This window comes from Amblyomma maculatum, chromosome 3, assembly GCF_055883805.1.
Source record: "Amblyomma maculatum isolate TAMU_Amacu chromosome 3, ASM5588380v1, whole genome shotgun sequence".
In the NCBI taxonomy this organism is placed as follows: domain Eukaryota; kingdom Metazoa; phylum Arthropoda; class Arachnida; order Ixodida; family Ixodidae; genus Amblyomma; species Amblyomma maculatum.
The window spans coordinates 50899316-50918515 of record NC_139346.1 but is presented as its reverse complement, the minus strand read 5'-3'; the positions used below and the strand labels follow the sequence as shown (position 1 = coordinate 50918515).

Genomic DNA, 19200 nt, shown 5'->3' with positions numbered 1-19200 from the left:
TCTACGGCTGTTTATAATTGAAAGAAAAGCAACACTCTGGTCTTGACGGTTCAGTCTGAAGAAAAAAATGTATAGATTTTATCCCATGTTTCTCATCATTTACTTGTGAATACTGCAATATGAAAGTTTAGTGTGTACATTCGCACATGCGCGCAGTAGCTATGCTAGCATAACTAAATGAAGACGTGCCAGTTACCGAATGGCTACATGTGTCGCTTGATCTGCTGGCAGCGTTCTAAAACTCCCGCGAGCAAACTGGGCGCGGTGAATTATTCGCGCGTGGGGCCTAATCCCTTAAAATATCAACGCAAGCTCCGAACAAATCCACAGTGGGCACCTTGAGTGTTCGCTGTATGCGTTTTTTGGCTGAATCAATAAAATTTAAAACAAATAAACCAGCTTAGCTCACACAGGCAGGTGTTGATATCAAAATGTTTTCTCAGCCGATTCTAGGTTGCCCCACTCACCGCGGTTGCACATCATATTTCTGTTGCTCCCACGACTAATCAAAAATAACACCCATGCAATGTAAATACACGAAAAAGTATCGAAAAGCTCATGGGCATCTTCCCAATAATTGAGCCAGGCAGACCAAGGCACAAGTTCCGTGCCGTCACTTCCGTGATGAGGATGAAACGTCACAGGCGAAAAGAAATGTGAATGAAATTCACAAGAAATTCGCAGGGTATACGAATGTTTGTTTATCCTATACGAAGTAGGAGGTCAATGGCCATGAAGCCAGGACGGTTCAGAGTCAATTCTGCAAACTAGTGACACTTACTATTTTGAGCAGACGTAAGTGGACAAGCATGCTGAAAGTGAAGTCAGCTTATATTGGCTGACCGTGAACTGGAGTAATTCCCAGCTGACTTGTTCAGGCATCGTTTCACTTCCATTGTCGTTGCCCTGTCTTTCATGACGCATTACGCATTATAAAAGCACGGTGCAACTTATTTCTGTACGCGTCTCTCTGATTAAATGAGAGCTTGAATGTGAAAACTCCAGGCCAATATAAGTGAATAATCTGGCTTGAGGGATTTAACAGAAGAAGAAGAAACAGAGGTTACATCGGCGTTGCTTACGCAACCCACCGCGTGTAACTAAAGCTAAACCCCAGATATTTTTTTTATTTCTAAATAACTAATTAAAGCTATCATGTAAGACCTACAATTACTTCATGCCAATAATACTCGACACAAGCTGTCCATTGATATATACCTTGATATTGGAGAGCGAAATTAAGTTTAACCATCATCATCATCAGCCTGACTATACCCACTGCAGGGCGAACGCCTCTCCCATATTTCTCCGCATAACCCGGTTCTGTGCTAGTTGCATCCACTTGACCCCTGCGAACTTCTTAACCTCATCCGCCCACCTAACTTTCTGCCGGCCCCTGCTACGCTTTCCTTCCCTTGGAATCCAGTTTGTTACCCTAAGCGACCATCGGTTATCCTCTCTTCGCACTACATGTCCGGCCCATGCCCATTTCTTCTTAATTTCCACTAGAATGTCGGTAACATGAGTTATTTCTCTGACCCACTCTGCACGCTTCCTATCTCTTATTGTTACCCCTACCATTTTTCGTTCCATAGCTCTCTAGGTCGTCCTCAACTTAAGTAGAACTCTCTTGGTTAGCCTCCACATTTCAGCCCCATAGGTGAGTACAGGTAAGATGCATTTGTTGTATGCTTTCCTCTTGAGCGATACCGGTAAGCTGCTAGTCATTATCTGCAAGGGCTTGCCAAATGCGCTCCATCCCAATCTTATTCTACTTATTTCCTTTTCATGGTCCGGATCTGCGGTTACTACCTGTCCTAAGTATACATAATCGCCTAATACTTCCAGTACTTCGCTACCTAATGTAAACTGCTGTTCCTTTCTGAGGCTGTTGAACATTACCTTAGTAGCAAGGCAATTAGCAAGCAGATTATAAACATCATCTGCAATTCCCTTTAATATGTGACCCACCTTGTCTATTTCGGCATGGCAGTTCTTCCCCCGAGTTACCTAACAAGGCTATGTCATCACCAAATCGCAGATTACTGAGGTATTCTCCAACTACCCTTATCCCTAACTGCTCCCATTCGAAGTCTCTGAATACTTCCTCTCAGCAAGCTGTGAATAGTACTGGGGAGATCGTGTCTCCTTGCCTAACACCTTTCTTTATGGGAATTGTGTTACTTTCTTTGTGCAGAACTACGGTTGCTGTGCAGCCACAATATATATGTTCCAGCACTTCCAGGTACAGCTCGCAAACCCCCTGATTTCGCAATGCCTGCATCACCGCCGAAGTTTCAACTGAGTCAAATGCTTTTGCGCAATCAATGAATACTATGTATAAGGGCTAGGTATATTCCGAGCATTTTTCCATCACCTGATTGATGGTACGGATATGATCGATAGTAGAGTACTGTTTCCGAAAACCTGCTTGATCCTTTGCTTGATTGCAGTCTAAGGTTGTCCCGATTCTATTAGCGATTACCTGAGTAAATACCTTATACGTAGCAGGCAGTAAGCTGATTGGTCTGTAATTTGGCGTGCAGCGGTGGCGTAGCGGTATATTTTATACACTTGTTCAACAAAATAATCACATACAGATCGTGCATCGACATCACAGCGTCTATAAGCCATCCTACTCCTACTAATACTGTGAAAGCCCAATAGCATGATGAGGTCATACTGAAAATCATCATTAATAGTTGTCAAGTACCCAATTCCACGTGGCGTCAATGGCAGGTCTTTTTTAAGTGTCCTTTATAACACATCCCAGTAAAACACCGCATCCGAACAATCCAGGAACACGTGTTCAACTGTTTCAGGTTTCCTACAAGTAGACAGTTTGAGCCCCAAGGTACAAAAAGGCCCTTTTCTTCCATCCATGTTTTGACTGGGGGGGTTCCTGTATGCAATTTAAAAAAAATGTTTTTACGCCCGGTGCAAGTCATGTTTTAAGACCAAACGAAATTTTGAAGCAGCAAGACGCTGCGGAGGAGGTCTTGAGTCTGATGGGCAAACTTGTGGTAATGAAAGTCCATTAGACACGGTTGTCAGCCAAGGGGCATGGCAACCACGATCTTTTACTGATGTATTTGTACCAACTCATGCAATAAAGAAAAAAAAAAAGCGGTGGTGTAGCGGTAGACCCTCCGCCTCGCATGCAAGAGGACCGGGGTTCAAATCCCGGTGCCACGCAATTCTCCACCGGAAAAAAAAAATCCGCGTATTGATGGAATTGCATAAACAGGTTTGGGGTGCGACCTGATGCCGGTCAACACCTCCGGCAACACACTCCTTCACCAGAACAGAAGTTGGCCACCCTGGTTCAGTAAGTGGCCGCAACCTCTCATGATTAGTTCCACAAAACCCTGGTCCTCAGTCACCAGCGGCTGCGGAACAACTGACCACGGCGGCGGTCAGACCTGTGACGCAGCAGGGGGTGCTAAGAAAGCCTGGCTCCGCTGGACAGGCCGCCATTGGAAGCTGACCCTGGCAACGTTTAATGCTAGAACCCTAGCCAGTGAAGCTAGTTTAGCAGTGCTCTTACAGGAACTAGAAGGTATGAAATGGGATGCCATAGGGCTTAGTGAGGTTAGGAGGCCGAATGAGGCATATACTGTTCTGAAGGATGGGCATGTACTGTGTTATCGAGGTTTACCAGAGAGGCGGCAACTAGGAGGGGGTGCTAAGAAAGCCTGGCTCCGCTGGACATGCCGCCATTGGAAGCTGACCCTGGCAACGTTTAATGCTAGAACCCTAGCTAGTGAAGCTAGTTTAGCAGTGCTCTTACAGGAACTAGAAGGTATGAAATGGGATGCCATAGGGCTTAGTGAGGTTAGGAGGCCGAATGAGGCATATACTGTTCGGAAGGATGGGCATGTACTGTGTTATCGAGGTTTACCAGAGAGGCGACAACTAGGAGTAGGTTTTTTTGTCAATGCATATTTAGCGGGTAATATAGATGAATTCTATAGAATTAATGAGAGGGTGGCAGGCATCGTAATTAGGCCTAATAAGCGGTATAAACTGAAGGTTGTACAGGCCTGTGCACCTACATGTAGTTATGATGACCAGGCAGTTGAAAACTTCTATGAAGATGTAGAATCGACAATGCGGAAAGTAAAGACATAGTATACTATACTAATGGGCGACTTCAATGCCAAGGTAAGGAAAAAGCAGGCAGGAGACCAGGCAGTAGGTGACTATGGCATTGGTTCTAGGAAGAGCAGGGGGGAGTTACTAGTTGAGTTCGCAGAGCACAATAACTCAATAATCATGAATACCTTCTTCAGCAAACGGAAGAACCGGAAATTGACATGGAAAAGTCCTAACGAGGAGACTAAAAACGGAATTGACTTCACACGGTTTTCAACCCCCGCCATTATGCAAGATGTAGAGGTAATCGGGAAAGTGCGATGGAGTGACCACAGGATGGTGAGGTCCCGAATTAGCCTAAATCTGAAGAAAGAAACCGATCAACGAATTAGCGGTGAGGGGAAGGGCAGAAGAGTTCAGGATCTCGCTACAGCTCTAACCGAGGAAGGCGACATTACCCTAGAAGCAATTAACAATAATTTCAGAGATATCGTTACTGAATGTGCGGTAGAAGTAGGCGGTAGGATAGTTATAGAGGATACCGGTAAGTTGTCTAAGGAGATGAAAGATTTGATTAAGAAACGCCAAAGTATGAAAGCTTCCAATCCAACAGACCAGATTGAATTGGCCGAGATATCAAAGCTAATCAATAAGAGCAAGGTGGTCGATATAAGGAAGTATAACATGGAGAAAATTGAGCATGCTGTAAAGAACGGGGGAAGCATTAAAGCGGTAAAGCAGAAATTGAGCATAGGTAAAACCCAGATGTATGCGATAAGGGACAAGGCGGGCAACGTCATCAAGAATATGGACAAGATAGTCAAAGTAGCTGAGGAGTTCTATAAAGGTCTCTAGAGTAGCCAAAGTAGTCAAGACCGTAATGTGATTGGCGGTAGGGAAAAACAGTCAGATGTTCCACCAGTGACGAAGGACGAGGTCAAGAAAGCATTAGAAACTATGAAAATGGAGAAAGGAGCTGGAGAGGATCAGATAACTACAGATTTGTTAAAGGACGGGGGGGGGGGGGGGGATTTCGTGCTACAAAAACTGGCCACCCTGTATAGGCAGTGCCTGGTGTCATCGACGGTACCGGAATCATAGAAGAATGCAAACATTATCCTCATTCACAAGAAAGGGGACTCTAAGGACCTAAAAATTACAGACCCAGAAGCATACATCCTGTTTACTAGTTTTTCCACAGGCAGAAGCCCCTGTCAGGCATTAGCACGTCAAGAGTTTCCTAAAACAATAAACCTAAAGAAGCATGACGAATTCCATCCCTCTTCTGGGTCTCCTCTGTTTCATACGAATTAGTGCACACATCAGACCATTCCAAGGCACGCGGTGGTTAATCATAAGGGATTGCTGGCCCGCGTAGTTATCTGGAGAAACAAAAATTTGCTGGGGTTTAGCTTTAGTTAACCCGTTAGGTTGCGTAAGCAAAGCCGGCAGCTTCTCTTTCTGTTGTTTTGTATTCTTCTTCTTTTCTTCTTTTTCTTCTTCTTCTACTGCTTCTTGTGCTTCTGCGGCGCGGCATCGCTACCAACCGGTCTTACCCGACGGCTTGAAGAGGGGCTCAATCTGCGGTCGCTCTAAAGGTCAAATGTGACTTTCGGCCGGGTTTACGCGACGGGCTGAAAGCTGGCGTAGTATTGCTTTCGCAATAAAACACTTGCGAGCGTATGCAAGGTAGATCTGTACATGTATGTAGTGTATTAGCGGCTAGCAGTGTGCCTGTAGTAGCGTCCTAACTGAGGTGACAACGCGCACCGCTGATTTCGATTTTACCGCTAGTGTAGATCGAAAACTTCAGCGCTCGACCATACATGTCCTCGCAGAACACGAAAGCAGGCCGCATCAGCTGTTGCGAGCACCACGCTAGACAAACGACCCAGCAGACCGGCGCAGCGTGCCCCTTATCAAGGACACAGTCATGCTGCGCCGGCTTGCATGCCGCCGGGCCACTTCCACACACGAGTATAGCGACAGCTTCGCTCCGAGTCGGCAGACAGCGATCGAGACTCGGCTGCTGCTGCCCAACTACTGTCTTACCTTTATGAACAGGGGATCTTATCGTGCTTGGTTGCAGCGCTCATATTTGAAGGCAGCGTGGCTATCTGATCATTTATTGGTGCGCACCGGCTGCGATGCAGTTACATGCAGTCGCTGACATAGACGGTATCATTTTTCTTCCTCTTCCTAGACAGCGCATGCCGTAGTGCGCGTTCATCTTCCGTTTGGTTTGGGAGCGAGCTTTCTTGCTTGTGCATTTCTCTTGCTTGTGCAGCATTTCTCACTACAGGAAGGTGAGCTGGACTTCATTTTACAGTGACAGCCTAGAGTAACAAACCCTATATCGACCGTTTAGAGATTTGAGGGATTCCTTAAGCCTTCCGCGGCGCCTGAGTACCCACTGATCGATTTGATGTCACCAGTGCCTTTCAGGACATTCTCGCGTTTCGTACGAATGGCATCAGCTAAGTTACTATCCGCCGGCCGCCGTTTCTACTGCACGTGCTCTTGGAGCGGTGGTGTAGCGGCCTAACTCTCGACTGCTGCGACCGACGACCGAGGTTTCCATCCAAACCGCGAATGGCGTTTTTTTTTTAAGGAGAGAACCTTTCTTGCCTCATGGGGGGGCATGCACAGAAAGTGTGACCAGAAAAACTTTCTTCGCACTGACAGAAAGAAATATGTTTCCACCGGGAATCGAACCACTATCCCTCCGATCCCTAGCCTAGAGCGCAAACTACTACTCCGCGTCAGGCTTGTAGGAAACGGTATTCTAATTCTTGCGTAGCGTAAGAAACATAGCAGTGATGACGATGAAGATACAGTTTATGATCATAGTAAACGTAGCCATCACAGTGACGGTCCGTTTCTTCGATAATGATAAAGTAGATGGCAACAGTGATGGTGAGAAAGACAGTAACGGTGATAACGACGATAAAAGCATACCTGCAAACAGGCTTTCGCCAGTTCTGCTCTTAAGCAGACTTAAGCGCAGTCATGTAATTTTTATTTCGTTCAAGCTGCCCGCGCTGTGCAATTTCAATGCGCATGACGTAAGCTCTGACGATTAGATTCTGGCCCCCAGAACTACAGCGCTCGCTTATTTCATTTTCTCTTGCATCTCTACCCTACTGCCCACACAAGCCATTGTGTTTCGGATGGCAACAATATATGATACTGCAGTTGTAAAGATTCTATTCTTAAAACCTGAAGGAGCATCTGAAGATTGTTTATTTTGTTTTTTGCTTCAAGAGGAATAGGTGCCGTAACCCAAACCTCTCTGGGCACATCAACGACGTAGAACGGATATTTACAGGGTTCCCAAGATAATTTTAGCCAAGGGTTGAAAAATTAAACTTTTGAGGTAGGTCATGGAAACTAGTTGCATAGAGCTGCCAGTCGTCTTGCGCATCAGAGGCATTTTCTATTTTGCAGAGAACTAATAAGCCAATTTGTTAATTTTTGCAATTTACTAAATATTGACTTGATTCAAATATGTGATGTGCCAACTTGGAGATCACCTTCACAAACCCCCTTTCTATATATTTGCTACAAAAACGCTCCAGGCGTATCTTTTTTCCGAGCTTCATAAAAGCCCTCGAATTTTAAATAACAATCACTTGGCTAGCGCAATCCTGGCTTGAGAGAACAAAATCAGCTGCGTCCGTGTATTGCAGCGGCAGGCCAATATGTCTGGGGGGTTTCTTCACCCACGCAAGACAGTTGGCAGATGTGACAATGCAAGTTGCAGCGAGCGCGGCGAGCTGACTGAGCGGGCTGCACGCATAGCCAACTTATCAGCCAAACGCTGGAACTGGATCATCAAGACACGGGCACTGGTGATTTTGTTTCACCACCGAATCCAATATTGAGAGCAGCACAATTCTGCATCCTACGTCTACGGCGTCTCACATAGCTTGAGTCGCTTTGGGAACTCAAATGCCACAAACCAAAGCTTTCTTTGTCAATAAAATAATTATGAACTTCGTGGTGGGCTGCAATAAAGGAATAGCATTTAATTGGTTAAAAGTTAAAGTTATGCTCACAGCACGTTGAAAGTGCCTACTTTCAACCGATAATAAAAGAACTTTCAAACCGACCGCCCTTGTCAGCTCTTAAATCTAGTCGAGACAGCTCTGACCCTTCGGTTCTCTTTAAATTCAAAAATGGTTTAGTTCGATGAAATGTTGCCGGGATTGTCGCTAAGTTTGCCATACTTTGCTTTGAAGCAATTTCAGCGAACCCGATACTAAGCAGTAAGCCTCGAGCGCCCACAACGTTGGGGGCCGAGCAAGCGTGACTAATCATCAAATTTCCAGTGCTCACAAGACTCAAGTAAATGTCGGGTTATCGAAAGGCCTGTCGCCGGGCGTAGTTGTCAAGCATTTGACGGCCGGCCCTGAGAGCTTCGTTTCGATTACGGCCGCCACGGCTGTTTTTTCATGGAACCGAAAAGTGAAAATCTCGTGTATCGTGCCATTGCACGATACCCCCAGGTCAAAATTTCCGCAGCCCTCCAGTACGGCGTTCCTCGAAGCCTGGGTTGCTTCGGAACTTGATCACTGCAAGCCAAACTGAAATAATTATCGAAAGGATCATTAACAGGGCAGACATGCATGACGGAAGTACGCACTGAGGGTGAACAGATACTATACATGCTTCCGCTGGACAAAAAGCCAAATATTATGCGATATGTTCAAGCAGTAGAATTCTCTGGTTTTGGCATCTCGAGAGTTAGAAACGCTGCGCTTGTGACTTCATTATCAATTTCGCTTCGCTTTTTGTCGTTGCAGGCATATCTACTTCGGCGTACGCGCAGCCTAAACGTATTCAGGTTCCACTGCACGCAGGTCTCGTATCCGTGCCATTACGAGACATTGACGTATTTCAATGTGGCAGTTAGGAAGAAAAGCGTTGCTCTTAATATGCCTCACATTTCACGACATTTCCGCGGGAAAAGTAGCAAAGCCCGATGCTCCTTTTCTTGTTCTCCTTCTATCAATAGTTGGCTCCAGACAGTAGCCGACCATGAGCTCCTATGACTCAAGCTCCGTTCCAGACAGCGACCACTCGTCAAGCAAGGAAATACCACCATTCAGGATGCTGGTAAGTAAAGGAAGGTATATCAGAGGATGAGAAGCACCTCTACAAGCAAAATCACTGCGCCAAACCGTTAGGACGCGTTCCTTCCATGCAGCGTGATGTCGTGGCCTTAATGAGCAACGCTCTAGTTAAATACTTCAAATACGTGAAGTAAATTCATCCAAACTTCTTTTTGACAGTTTAAGGTAATGAACAGCATTGCATGCTTGATACGCACAAAACAAAAACAATTTTTCCATCGTCCTGAAGACTTTTAAAATGACCTGAAATGTATGGAATGAGGGTTGAAATCTGGGTCACTTGGTACATTGTCTTAGAGAATAATAACCAGCCAAAGGACGAGGACGAAGCATAGTTGTTAGTCCAGCTACAGTGTGTACTTTGTCTTTCTTCGTCCTCGTCCCTTGGCTGGTTATTATTCTCTAAGACAACGCCAAAGGACGAGGACGAAGCATAGTTGTTAGTCCAGCTACAGTGTGTACTTTGTCTTTCTTCGTCCTCGTCCCTTGGCTGGTTATTATTCTCTAAGACAATGTATGGGAATCTAGCTGCAGCTAGACAGGGGATGTTTCAAAGGTCTTGCAGGCATCCCACTAGTGCTAAGCACTGGTATCGCAAGCCCAAATGGCAGCTTTGGTCTAGCGGCTCGGTTTACAGCGACAAGCATCAGCAGGTTAGCGCAAACGACGATGCGTCGTGCAACAACGTTTTATATTGTACGCCGCAAAATAGCCTGAGAATACTACAGAAGTACTGTCTGACGCGACTACATTTTGGAATTACCTCACCTCCGAAGAGAATGCCGGAGATACTAGGTGGCGATCCGGGGAGTCAAGCTTATGAACGTCGTCCTGGTGCTTGGCGAAAGCATGGCTCAACACGATCAGCCTTTAAGTTTAGTGGTTATACGCCTAGCAAACACAAATGGGACATTAATCAATGAGAAATACTTATCAGGTGTTAGGTAAGTACAGGTGCAGTCAGGCGTAAATGGAGGGCGCGAGATCTTGACAAACTATGTCTCATCGCTTTTTAACGCCGGCTCTGGTAACTGATATTAGCTTGGTCTCCAGCAAGAAGCGCGCGCAATCAGCCGACCCTTATCTGCAGCATACGGCCATCACTTTTGGCGGCTCGAACGGAGATGCGTGTTGCTTTTCAAATGAGTCATCAAAGATTTCTCTGACGCTGCATGCGATGCGTTAGAAGAGCGATTCGCGCCGCTTGATAATCGGCAGCTGGCGCGTGCGGTCTCCTGCATGCCAGCTTGGCATGCCCGGCAGCGAGTGCTGCCACGACGGTTTAGTCACGATTTTGCAGCAAACAGCGTGTCATGGGGAGACATATTTTTTGTTCATTGATTTACATAACTTATCGTGGCTTCTTCCATGTCCGCTTATATAATAAGTACCAGCGATGAACAGCACGCGCTTTTTTTTCTTTTTTTTGCAGTCTTCACTTCGTTTATCTTACGTTGCGCATATAGCCTGGCAAATGTAAGAACGAATACGCACAAAATAAAAAAACAGGATGCTGGCTTAGTCTGTGTGTTTTGTGTAGCACATGAAATAAAATGCGCGAAACGCACATGTTGTGAATTCGGCAGGTAGCAACGCATGTTCAGCACGTCGAACGTAACAAGAGGATTCTTTGTCTTCATAGAAGTATGTGCATCTATAGTTTACTTCAGAACAACAAAAGATACATAGTAGAAAGTAAACGCAGTTCAAAGCACGTGCTATTGCGGTTAACACTAATGGCAGCTTCCATGCATTGTGGCAGAGAATCGTACAGAGATTAAAGAAATTGCCGGCATTGCTTAATGCGCTGCCATTCCGCTGCAACAGCAAGCCACAATTCTTTACTTGTTGCACCCAGGTTGAGGCGCAGCTAGCTGCATTTAAGAACTCCCCACACATCTTCTATAATGTTGAAGACCGCGCCCTTTGGCACCTATTACAGCTGTCCAAATCCTCGCTCTTCTAGTATATCTTGGAGAATTTTAACTTGCGGTCCTGCTGAAGTAGGTAAAAACCAAGGGCCCGTCCAGGGCGAACGGGACGATGTAGCTGTCAAGGATATCGCAGTAGGACGCCGCGTTACACTTCGAAACAAGCGGCACAAGTTGTGCTGCAGAGAGCTCATCAAACATTCATCGCCGTGCGACCACTGCTGAGCCCATTATGCACCTACGTGCATGCAGAAAAGCAATACTTTATTGTTACACATGTGGGCAAACGCTGTTATAAACCTTATTTTGCTGAGATGCAGACGTAATACGTTTTCAGTAAAATTTAAATGTCTCTGGAACGAATTCTGAAACGCCTACTCGAGCATTACAGAAAGAAATACTCACCCACACCGAAAATATAGTACTTGCAATTGCAAAGCGTCTATCTTTAAAGGAATATGTTTCAATCACTGCACCGCCGCGGCCGGGCTGAGATTGATTAAATAACTAGTTTTTCAAACCCTCATTAAATGGGGATCTAAATACCATGGCATCATGTTTTTTTTTTTTTTTTGCAATTGTAGACCATGCCGGATGTTATCGAAGGTCCTGCTGACATCTCAAAAGAGAGCGCAAATAACTTTATTGCTGTCAAGTGCACAGTAAATGAACTGTAGAAGAACGGTTGATTGGGCGAGTTGGCGAGTTGGTGAACCATGAGCCTTATATACATGCATTGTCACATCGTTTTAAAAACGTAGAAGCACAACATGGCGTACAGGTGTTGTTTTCCGCCCCTAGATAGGTAAGGTAGGGGCAGCAGTTGAAAGGAAGCTGGGGGCACAAGAAGTAAGAACAGATGCCAGGTCAATCACGCCGAGAGTTTTATTAGTTGTAGGATGGGTGTAGTGTATCAAATTTCATTGTCCTGTGGCCGTACGTACGTACGGGCAGACAGGCCGTTGCATCAGCATCAGACTGATGGGGCACGCACTGTCTTTTAAAAAGAATGAAACTAACTTGGCTAAACGTTTTAACGCGTGTGAGTGTGTACCTTTCTTAGTTGACACTTCTTCACAATGACCAGACTATTAGAGAAATCGTCGAGCATTTCCATATTAACAAGAATCAAAATGTTTGTGTGAGTAAAACGTCCGTGGCGCTGACAGTAAAAGGGATGACCATGCTGCACAATGGATAGTGCGCCGGCAGGTTTCACCACATGCGTGGGAGGGAGCATTGTACATGTGCATTTATTTTTTCAAACCTGACTATGCGCATGGGCGTCCACCAAGTGTGTGTATATATATATATATATATATATATATATATATATATATATATATATATATATATATATATATATATATATATATATATATATATATATGGTCTTCCGTTCATTCCTTAAATCAGTTGTCCGTTCTGCGCCGTCGTTGTCTACTTCTCATCTTTGTAATTCTTCCACTACGGCTTCTCTTTCTCTCTTTCCACTTTCACTCCCACCTTCTTCCCTTTCCTTACGGCGCGGTTCAGAAGCCCACAGAAACAAGTGTAACAGATACTATGCCTTTTTCTTCCTGTGAACCATGTTATAATAATAATAATAATAATAATAATAATAATAATAATAATAATAATAATAATAATAATTATTATTATTATTATTATTATTATTATTATTATTATTATTATTATTATTATTATTATTATTATTATTATTATTATTATTATTATTATTATTATTTGTCTCGCCACGCAGCTGCTCTAGCGTTAAGCTACTTCCCACATGAGTTGACATTTGACCATGACCTTTGGTGGGAACATAGCTACCCAAAGTTATTGTGTCTAAAATCCGAACTTGACCTCAAAGGTGTTTGAAGGTCATAGGAAAGACCACGGTGAGCTTGGATCCAATTCGCATAGTGAAGATATCGCTTCAAAATTATGGAGCTTCTACAGCCCCCCGAAAGGGAAAACTACTCCTCTAATGGCGGCCATGAAAAAAGCCCTTCAAATCAGCGCTAACCAACCATTGATAGTTGCAGGAGACTTTAATGCCCGCCATATCACATGGGGATACAAAACGACTTGCAGTAAAGGCGCCCGACTCTGGACACTTCTCCAAAATGAGGCCATAACCCTTGTCAATGATACACAACAGTACACGCGCATCGGCAACAGTGTACAGAACAACACCACCCCCGATCTTACACTCACGAAAATCATAACACAATGCTATTGGACAAACACGCAAACCTCTCTTGGTAGCGATCACTATATAATTGAGACCTCTTTCTCACTATCCTCCATAACCCGCCGTGTAAAGAGGAAACTCAAAATCACCAACTGGGATCGCTTTCGCGATCTTCGTGCCGCGGCCCCGAAGCAGATAGACCACCTTACAAATTGGCTGGCTAACCTCAACAAGGACGTGAACATGGCCACATCAGAAATGCCGTGCACACAATCCTCGGAGGTGATTGACAGCCTATTACTCCACATGTGGGAAGCTCATTCGAGCTTACAGAAGCGATGGCTTAAAAACAAACAAAATCGCGCCCTGAAGCTACGCATCTCCGCTCTCATAAGGGAAATGGAGACGAACGCGGCACAGCTCAGTCACCAGCAATGGGGTCAAGTATGCGACCGCCTTGCTCGAAACCTAGGACTTAAGGACACGTGGCGGTTGCTACGATGCCTTCTTGAACCCGATCACGCCAAGAATGTACAGCAGAAAAATGTGACGCGTCTTATCCATGGCATAGACATGGACAACGACAACATTATTTAATCCTTAAAAGATACATACCTCACAACCACACCGAAGACACCCTTACCACAGTGCCTTGGAACCCAAAACCATAAGCTAGACGAAGACATCACAAAGTATGAAGTCCGAGCAGCCATGCTCCAACTCCGCACTACGTCTGCTCCAGGAGCCGATCAGGTCACGAACAAAACACTTAGAAACCTCGATGAAAACTCCATCCAGGCAATAACGGAACTCTTTAACAAACACTGGCAAGAGGGAACGCTTCCCTCAGAGTGGACGCACGCTCAGGTTACCTTTATACCTAAACCCGGCAAACCGCTCACTCTTTCAAACCTTAGGCCCATTTCGCTAACTTCATGTCTTGGTAAACTTTTTGAACACATTGTCTTGAATCGGCTACATACACACATGCAAACCCGCGACCTTTTTCCTCACACAATGCTGGGTTTCCGCAGCCACCTATGCACCCAAGATGTCATGCTACAGATATCAGAAGAAATTCTCCATCCCCGACACTGCAAACGCACAAGAGCATTGCTGGCTGTAGACTTGCAAAAGGCATTTGACAATGTCTATCACTCCTCTATATTGGATGCACTATCCACTCTGAATGTGGGAAACCGAACACATGCCTACATTTCAGCATTTCTCCGGGATCGCACAGCAGAAATTCGGTTCGGTCCCCTAAAGGAGGCACCCCGCAGGGATCAGTCCTTTCCCCCTTTTTATTTAACATCCCACTCATCCCCATGGCTAAAAAGCTGTCACAGATCCCAAACCTCTCCCATTCTCTATATGCAGATGATATCACCCTGTGGACCACCACTGGGAATGTAGGTAGCATGGAAGAAACTCTTCAGGAGGGGGCAGACATGGTGTCAAGATGCGCAGCTTCAATAGGCCTTGCATGTTGATCTACCAAATCCGAGCTCCTGATACCCCACCCAAGCCCACCACCAATCCCCTATGCTCATCACCGTAGATGGTCAGCCAGTGCCACACGAATACTAGGTATGTTCATACAAGACAACGGCCTTAACACGGATACACTCTCCAGACTGACTAACACAACACATCAGATCACCCGCCTAATCAAACGTATAGCCAACAAGCACTGTGGAATGCGCGAGCATGACCTCAGACGCTTAGTACAGGCATTTATTATAAGCCGCATTCTTTACTCGATTCCGTATTTATATCTAACAAAAAAAGAGACAGATAAGGTGGATGCTCTCATCAGACAGGCTTATACGGCAGCTCTCGGCTTACCTAAGTGCACCCCAACCTATCGACTCTTAGACATGGGAGTTCATAACACCCTCAGCGAACTGGTGGAAGCCCACCGCATCGCCCAACTAGGACGGCTCTCCACTACCCCAACTGGTCGCCACATTCTTTCCTTTCTCCAACTTAGACCGTTACGTGCCCCTCCAATAGAAACTTATGCAGTTCCAACGACAGTCCGCGATCACTTCACTGTCCACCCACTTCCGAAAAACATGCATCCCCTTCATAACCAGGCCAGACGGAAAGCGAGAGCACGTGTTCTACACAGAGCACATGCGGACGAACCCGACACGGTCTACGTGGACGCCGCAGAATATCAACACCGCTCAGCTTATGCGATATGCGCGGTATCCAGCCGCTTCGAACACATCACATCAGCCTCTATCATTACCCGAACGTCCATAGAAGCAGAAGAATCCGCTATAGCCATCGCGATAGTCTCTTCCACTGCCACCCTTATCCTCAGCGATTCTAAAACTGCCATAAAAAATTTCGGCCGAGGCCAGCTACATGCTGCCTCTCACAAAATCTTAACTACCAACGTTCAAACACCCCGACCCATAGACCTTGTCTGGGTACCAGCCCATTCCGACAACCCCGGTAACGAAGCGGCCAATTCTGCTGCTCGAGCATACGTCGACCGAGCAACAGATACCGAGGACCTAGGCAGTGCCAGAGATCGGCTTATCACCTACAACGACATTACACTACACTACCGGTCTGAAAGACTTCACTACCCTCCCCCACACCCCTCCTTAACTAAACCACAACAAATAACATGGAGACACCTTCAAGCCCGCACCTTTCCCTCCCCAGCACTGCTGGCACTCTTCTCCCCCTCTACTCATCAGTCCGAATGTTCCCTCAGCGAGGCCCCGAGAGCTACATTCGAACATATTAGGTTCAGATGCCCGGAGTTTCAACCACCGGCCGAATGGCGCCTTACGGGCAACGAGGCTTGGGAGATCGCGGTCTCCATCTCAGAACCGGCTCCACAAAGGAGACTGGTCGACTGGGCTGAAGCGGTCGCCGTCAGGCACTGCCTGCTGGCCACCACCCGTGATCAGGAGCCGGCCCGCGTATTTGGGTTTGCTTGGTACGGTGGCTCCGCAAGGGACAAAACGACAGAAGAGACGAAGAAAGCGGGCTGTTCCGACTAGCATCTACCGCCCCCAGGAGCCGAGCAGCCTAGCGATTAGCGGCGCATGCATTTTCACTGGGCGTCATGTTAGACGCGCGGCACTAGCTTGAGAGAGCCTATAATGCTATTACTGCTACTACTACTACTAAATAATAATAATAATAATACACAGAGTAATATTTATCTGCTAATGGTTATTATTATTATTATTATTATTATTATTATTATTATTATTATTACTATTATTAGTAGTATAGATGAAGACTCGTTTCAAGAAGTTGGCGCTGAATTGTCTGTAGGTAACGGCCGAACTAACTTGCTAAATATTATCTTCATAGTTTTAATTATTAATAATAATAATAATTGGTTCACAGGAAGGGAAAGGCGCAGTATCTGTCACTCAACTACTCCGTAGCCCTCCACTATGGCTCCTCTTTCTCTCTTTCCACGTTAACTCCCACCTTCAACCCTTCCCTTACGGCGCGGTTCAGGTGTCCACAGACACGTGTGACAGATACTGCGCCTTACCCTTCCTGTGAATGAATTACTATTATTATTAATAATTAAAACTGTGAACATATTTAGCCAGATAATTCGCCCGTTACATACAGACTGCTAATACACTGCCAACTTCGTGAAACGAGTCTTCCTCTATACTACTACTACTACTACTACTACTACTACTACTACTAATAATAATAATAATAATAATAATAATAATAATAATAATAATAATAATAATATTAATATTAATAACAATAATTAATAATAACATTAATAATAATATTAATAGCAATAGTAGTAGTAGTAATAGTAGTAGTAGTAGTAGTAGTAGTAGTAGTATAGGCTTCCTCAAGCTAGTGCCGCGTCCAGCATGACGCCCATTGAAAAAGCATGCGCCGCTAATCGCTAGGCTGCTCGGCTCCTGGGGGCGGTAGATGCTAGTCGGAACTGCCCGCTTTCTTCGTCTCTTCTGTCGTTTTGTCCCTTGCGGAGCCACCGTACCGAGCAAACCCAAATACGCAGCCGGCCCAGCCCTTGTAACGAGTATTTCGCGGCTCCACTAAATAAAGTTTTTCACCACCACCACCATGCATGACTTCAACCTCGTGATAGAGCGAAAGCTGCGAGTGCTGCAGCGATAACCTCTGTTGTAGCACCGCCTTTTCATCAGAGGTGTTTTTATAATTTTTCTTATTAGTTCACAGGAAAGGGAAGGCGCAGTCTCTGTCACGCTTGTTCTGTGGACACCTGAACCGGCAATGCATGGCAAATATTTTTTGTAGTATGAGCTACACTACGCAGGTTAGAGTTTCGCATGTCCTCTGCGCAACCAAGCTGCGCATGTGCGAGAGCTACACTACATCGCAAGGACCACGGCCGCTCAATGGAGGCGGACACAGCTGCCGCCGCCGCAACCCCAACGAAGGAAAAGGAGCAAGGGTGTGTAGAGCGAGAGAGAAAGAAAGAGAGACAACCATGCTCATGAGAGTGTGGTTCGGCGTTCGTAGCTCGGCATTTGTAGACCAGCGTTCGTAAACCAGCGGTGTTCGCTGAACGGCGCTCACACAGCGGCGTTTGTAGCATGGATGAAAGAAGGGGAAGGACGCTGTCGCGCTACACTCTTAGAGGTGTAGCTTAAAAAAAAACTGATTTATTTATAGGAAGGGAAAGGCGCGGTAACTGTCTCGCTTGCATTCTGTGGACACCGCAACCACACCGTAAGGGGAAGGGAGGAAGGTGGGAGTGAAAGTGGAAAGAGAGAAAGAGGAGCCGTAGTGGAGGGCTACGGAGTAATTTCGACCACCTGGGGACCTTTAACGTGCGCTGACATCACACAGCACACGGACGAGCGTTCTACTGGAGTGTGTCAAGCGAGGAAGAGACAAAGGGAGAGCAACCGTTCCCATGACCAATGCCATGACAGAGTAGTTCGGCGTTCCTAGCTCGTAGTTCGTAGACTGGCGTTCGCAAACCAACAGTGTTCGCTGATCGGCGCTCCCGCACCGACGTTTGTAGCGTGGATGAAAGAAGGAGATGAACGCTGTCGCATTCCACTCTTAAGGACGTAGCTTAAGCGTTCTACCGGTGTGTGTCTACTGCTGTCAGCACGGGTACGTGGAAACAGAGAAGATCCATAACTACAGCGCAAACGACAGAACAGAGATGAAGGAGGGACACCACACAGTGTCCCTCCTTCATTTCTGTCCTGTCGTTTGCGCTGTAGCTATGGACCATCAAAAACACCAACTCGCCCAACAAATGCTTTTGTCGAACAGAGAAGAGCCGTGAAATATCACAGAAAAATTACAGCAGATTAATTGGGAAGGAGACTTACCGGTGCTGCGTGTGGGCTCACTCTTAACTGGTGGCGGCATGTCGAGCTCAGACAGTGGCAGGCGATTCTCATGGATCAAGTTGTGATTAATGCTGCCGTTCAACATTTATTCAAATATCTGGCTCGCCGTCGGGCAGCCAGCGCTTCAAGCTGCATCACTGAGACCATCATCCCCAATGCAGGTGTGTTTCAATCCAGTGGCATAAAAGTGCGATATTCTGCAGCCAAGCAGATAGAACTGTCAAAACTTGTTCGAGCATACCCCTACGTTGGGGAGCTTCTCGTTGCCGCCGCTGAACTTCTTGCTCCAGCGAATGCGTTCCATCCTCCGGTGCTTACTTGAACTATTTTGAAAGCTCGAATCTTATAGCCTTTTAGAGCGTAGCTCTTTGGCGGCCGTTCCTGGGTTTCGCGGCGGCGTCGGCGTCGGCCTCGTAACCAGTTCCGCCCCCCTTTCAGCCCCCCCGTTCGAGCCGGCGCTTTGGCCACCGGAGCCT

General features: G+C 46.0%; 1 protein-coding gene and 1 long non-coding RNA gene across 3 annotated transcripts in view; one reads left to right on the top strand and one right to left on the bottom strand.

Moving 5' to 3' along the window:
- LOC146194736 (uncharacterized) overlaps positions 1-19200 on the bottom strand; it is a 94260-nt gene that overhangs the window by 52815 nt on the left and 22245 nt on the right. Inside the window, exon 1 of one of the 2 annotated variants that reach the window (XR_014705904.1) lies at positions 9999-10267. The exons of the other annotated variant lie outside the window; for it this stretch is intronic. This is a non-coding gene — a long non-coding RNA (uncharacterized LOC146194736). Of the gene's footprint in view, positions 1-9998; positions 10268-19200 lie in introns of those variants that run through there. 2 annotated transcript variants of the gene reach the window in all.
- Positions 6211-19200, top strand: part of LOC146194735 (uncharacterized) — an 83704-nt gene continuing 70714 nt past the window's right edge. Inside the window, exons 1-2 of the mRNA XM_084597520.1 lie at positions 6211-6401; positions 9113-9213. Of these exons, the coding sequence (XP_084453646.1) occupies positions 9136-9213 (78 nt within the window). The 5' untranslated portion in view covers positions 6211-6401; positions 9113-9135. The remainder of the gene's footprint in view (positions 6402-9112; positions 9214-19200) is intronic.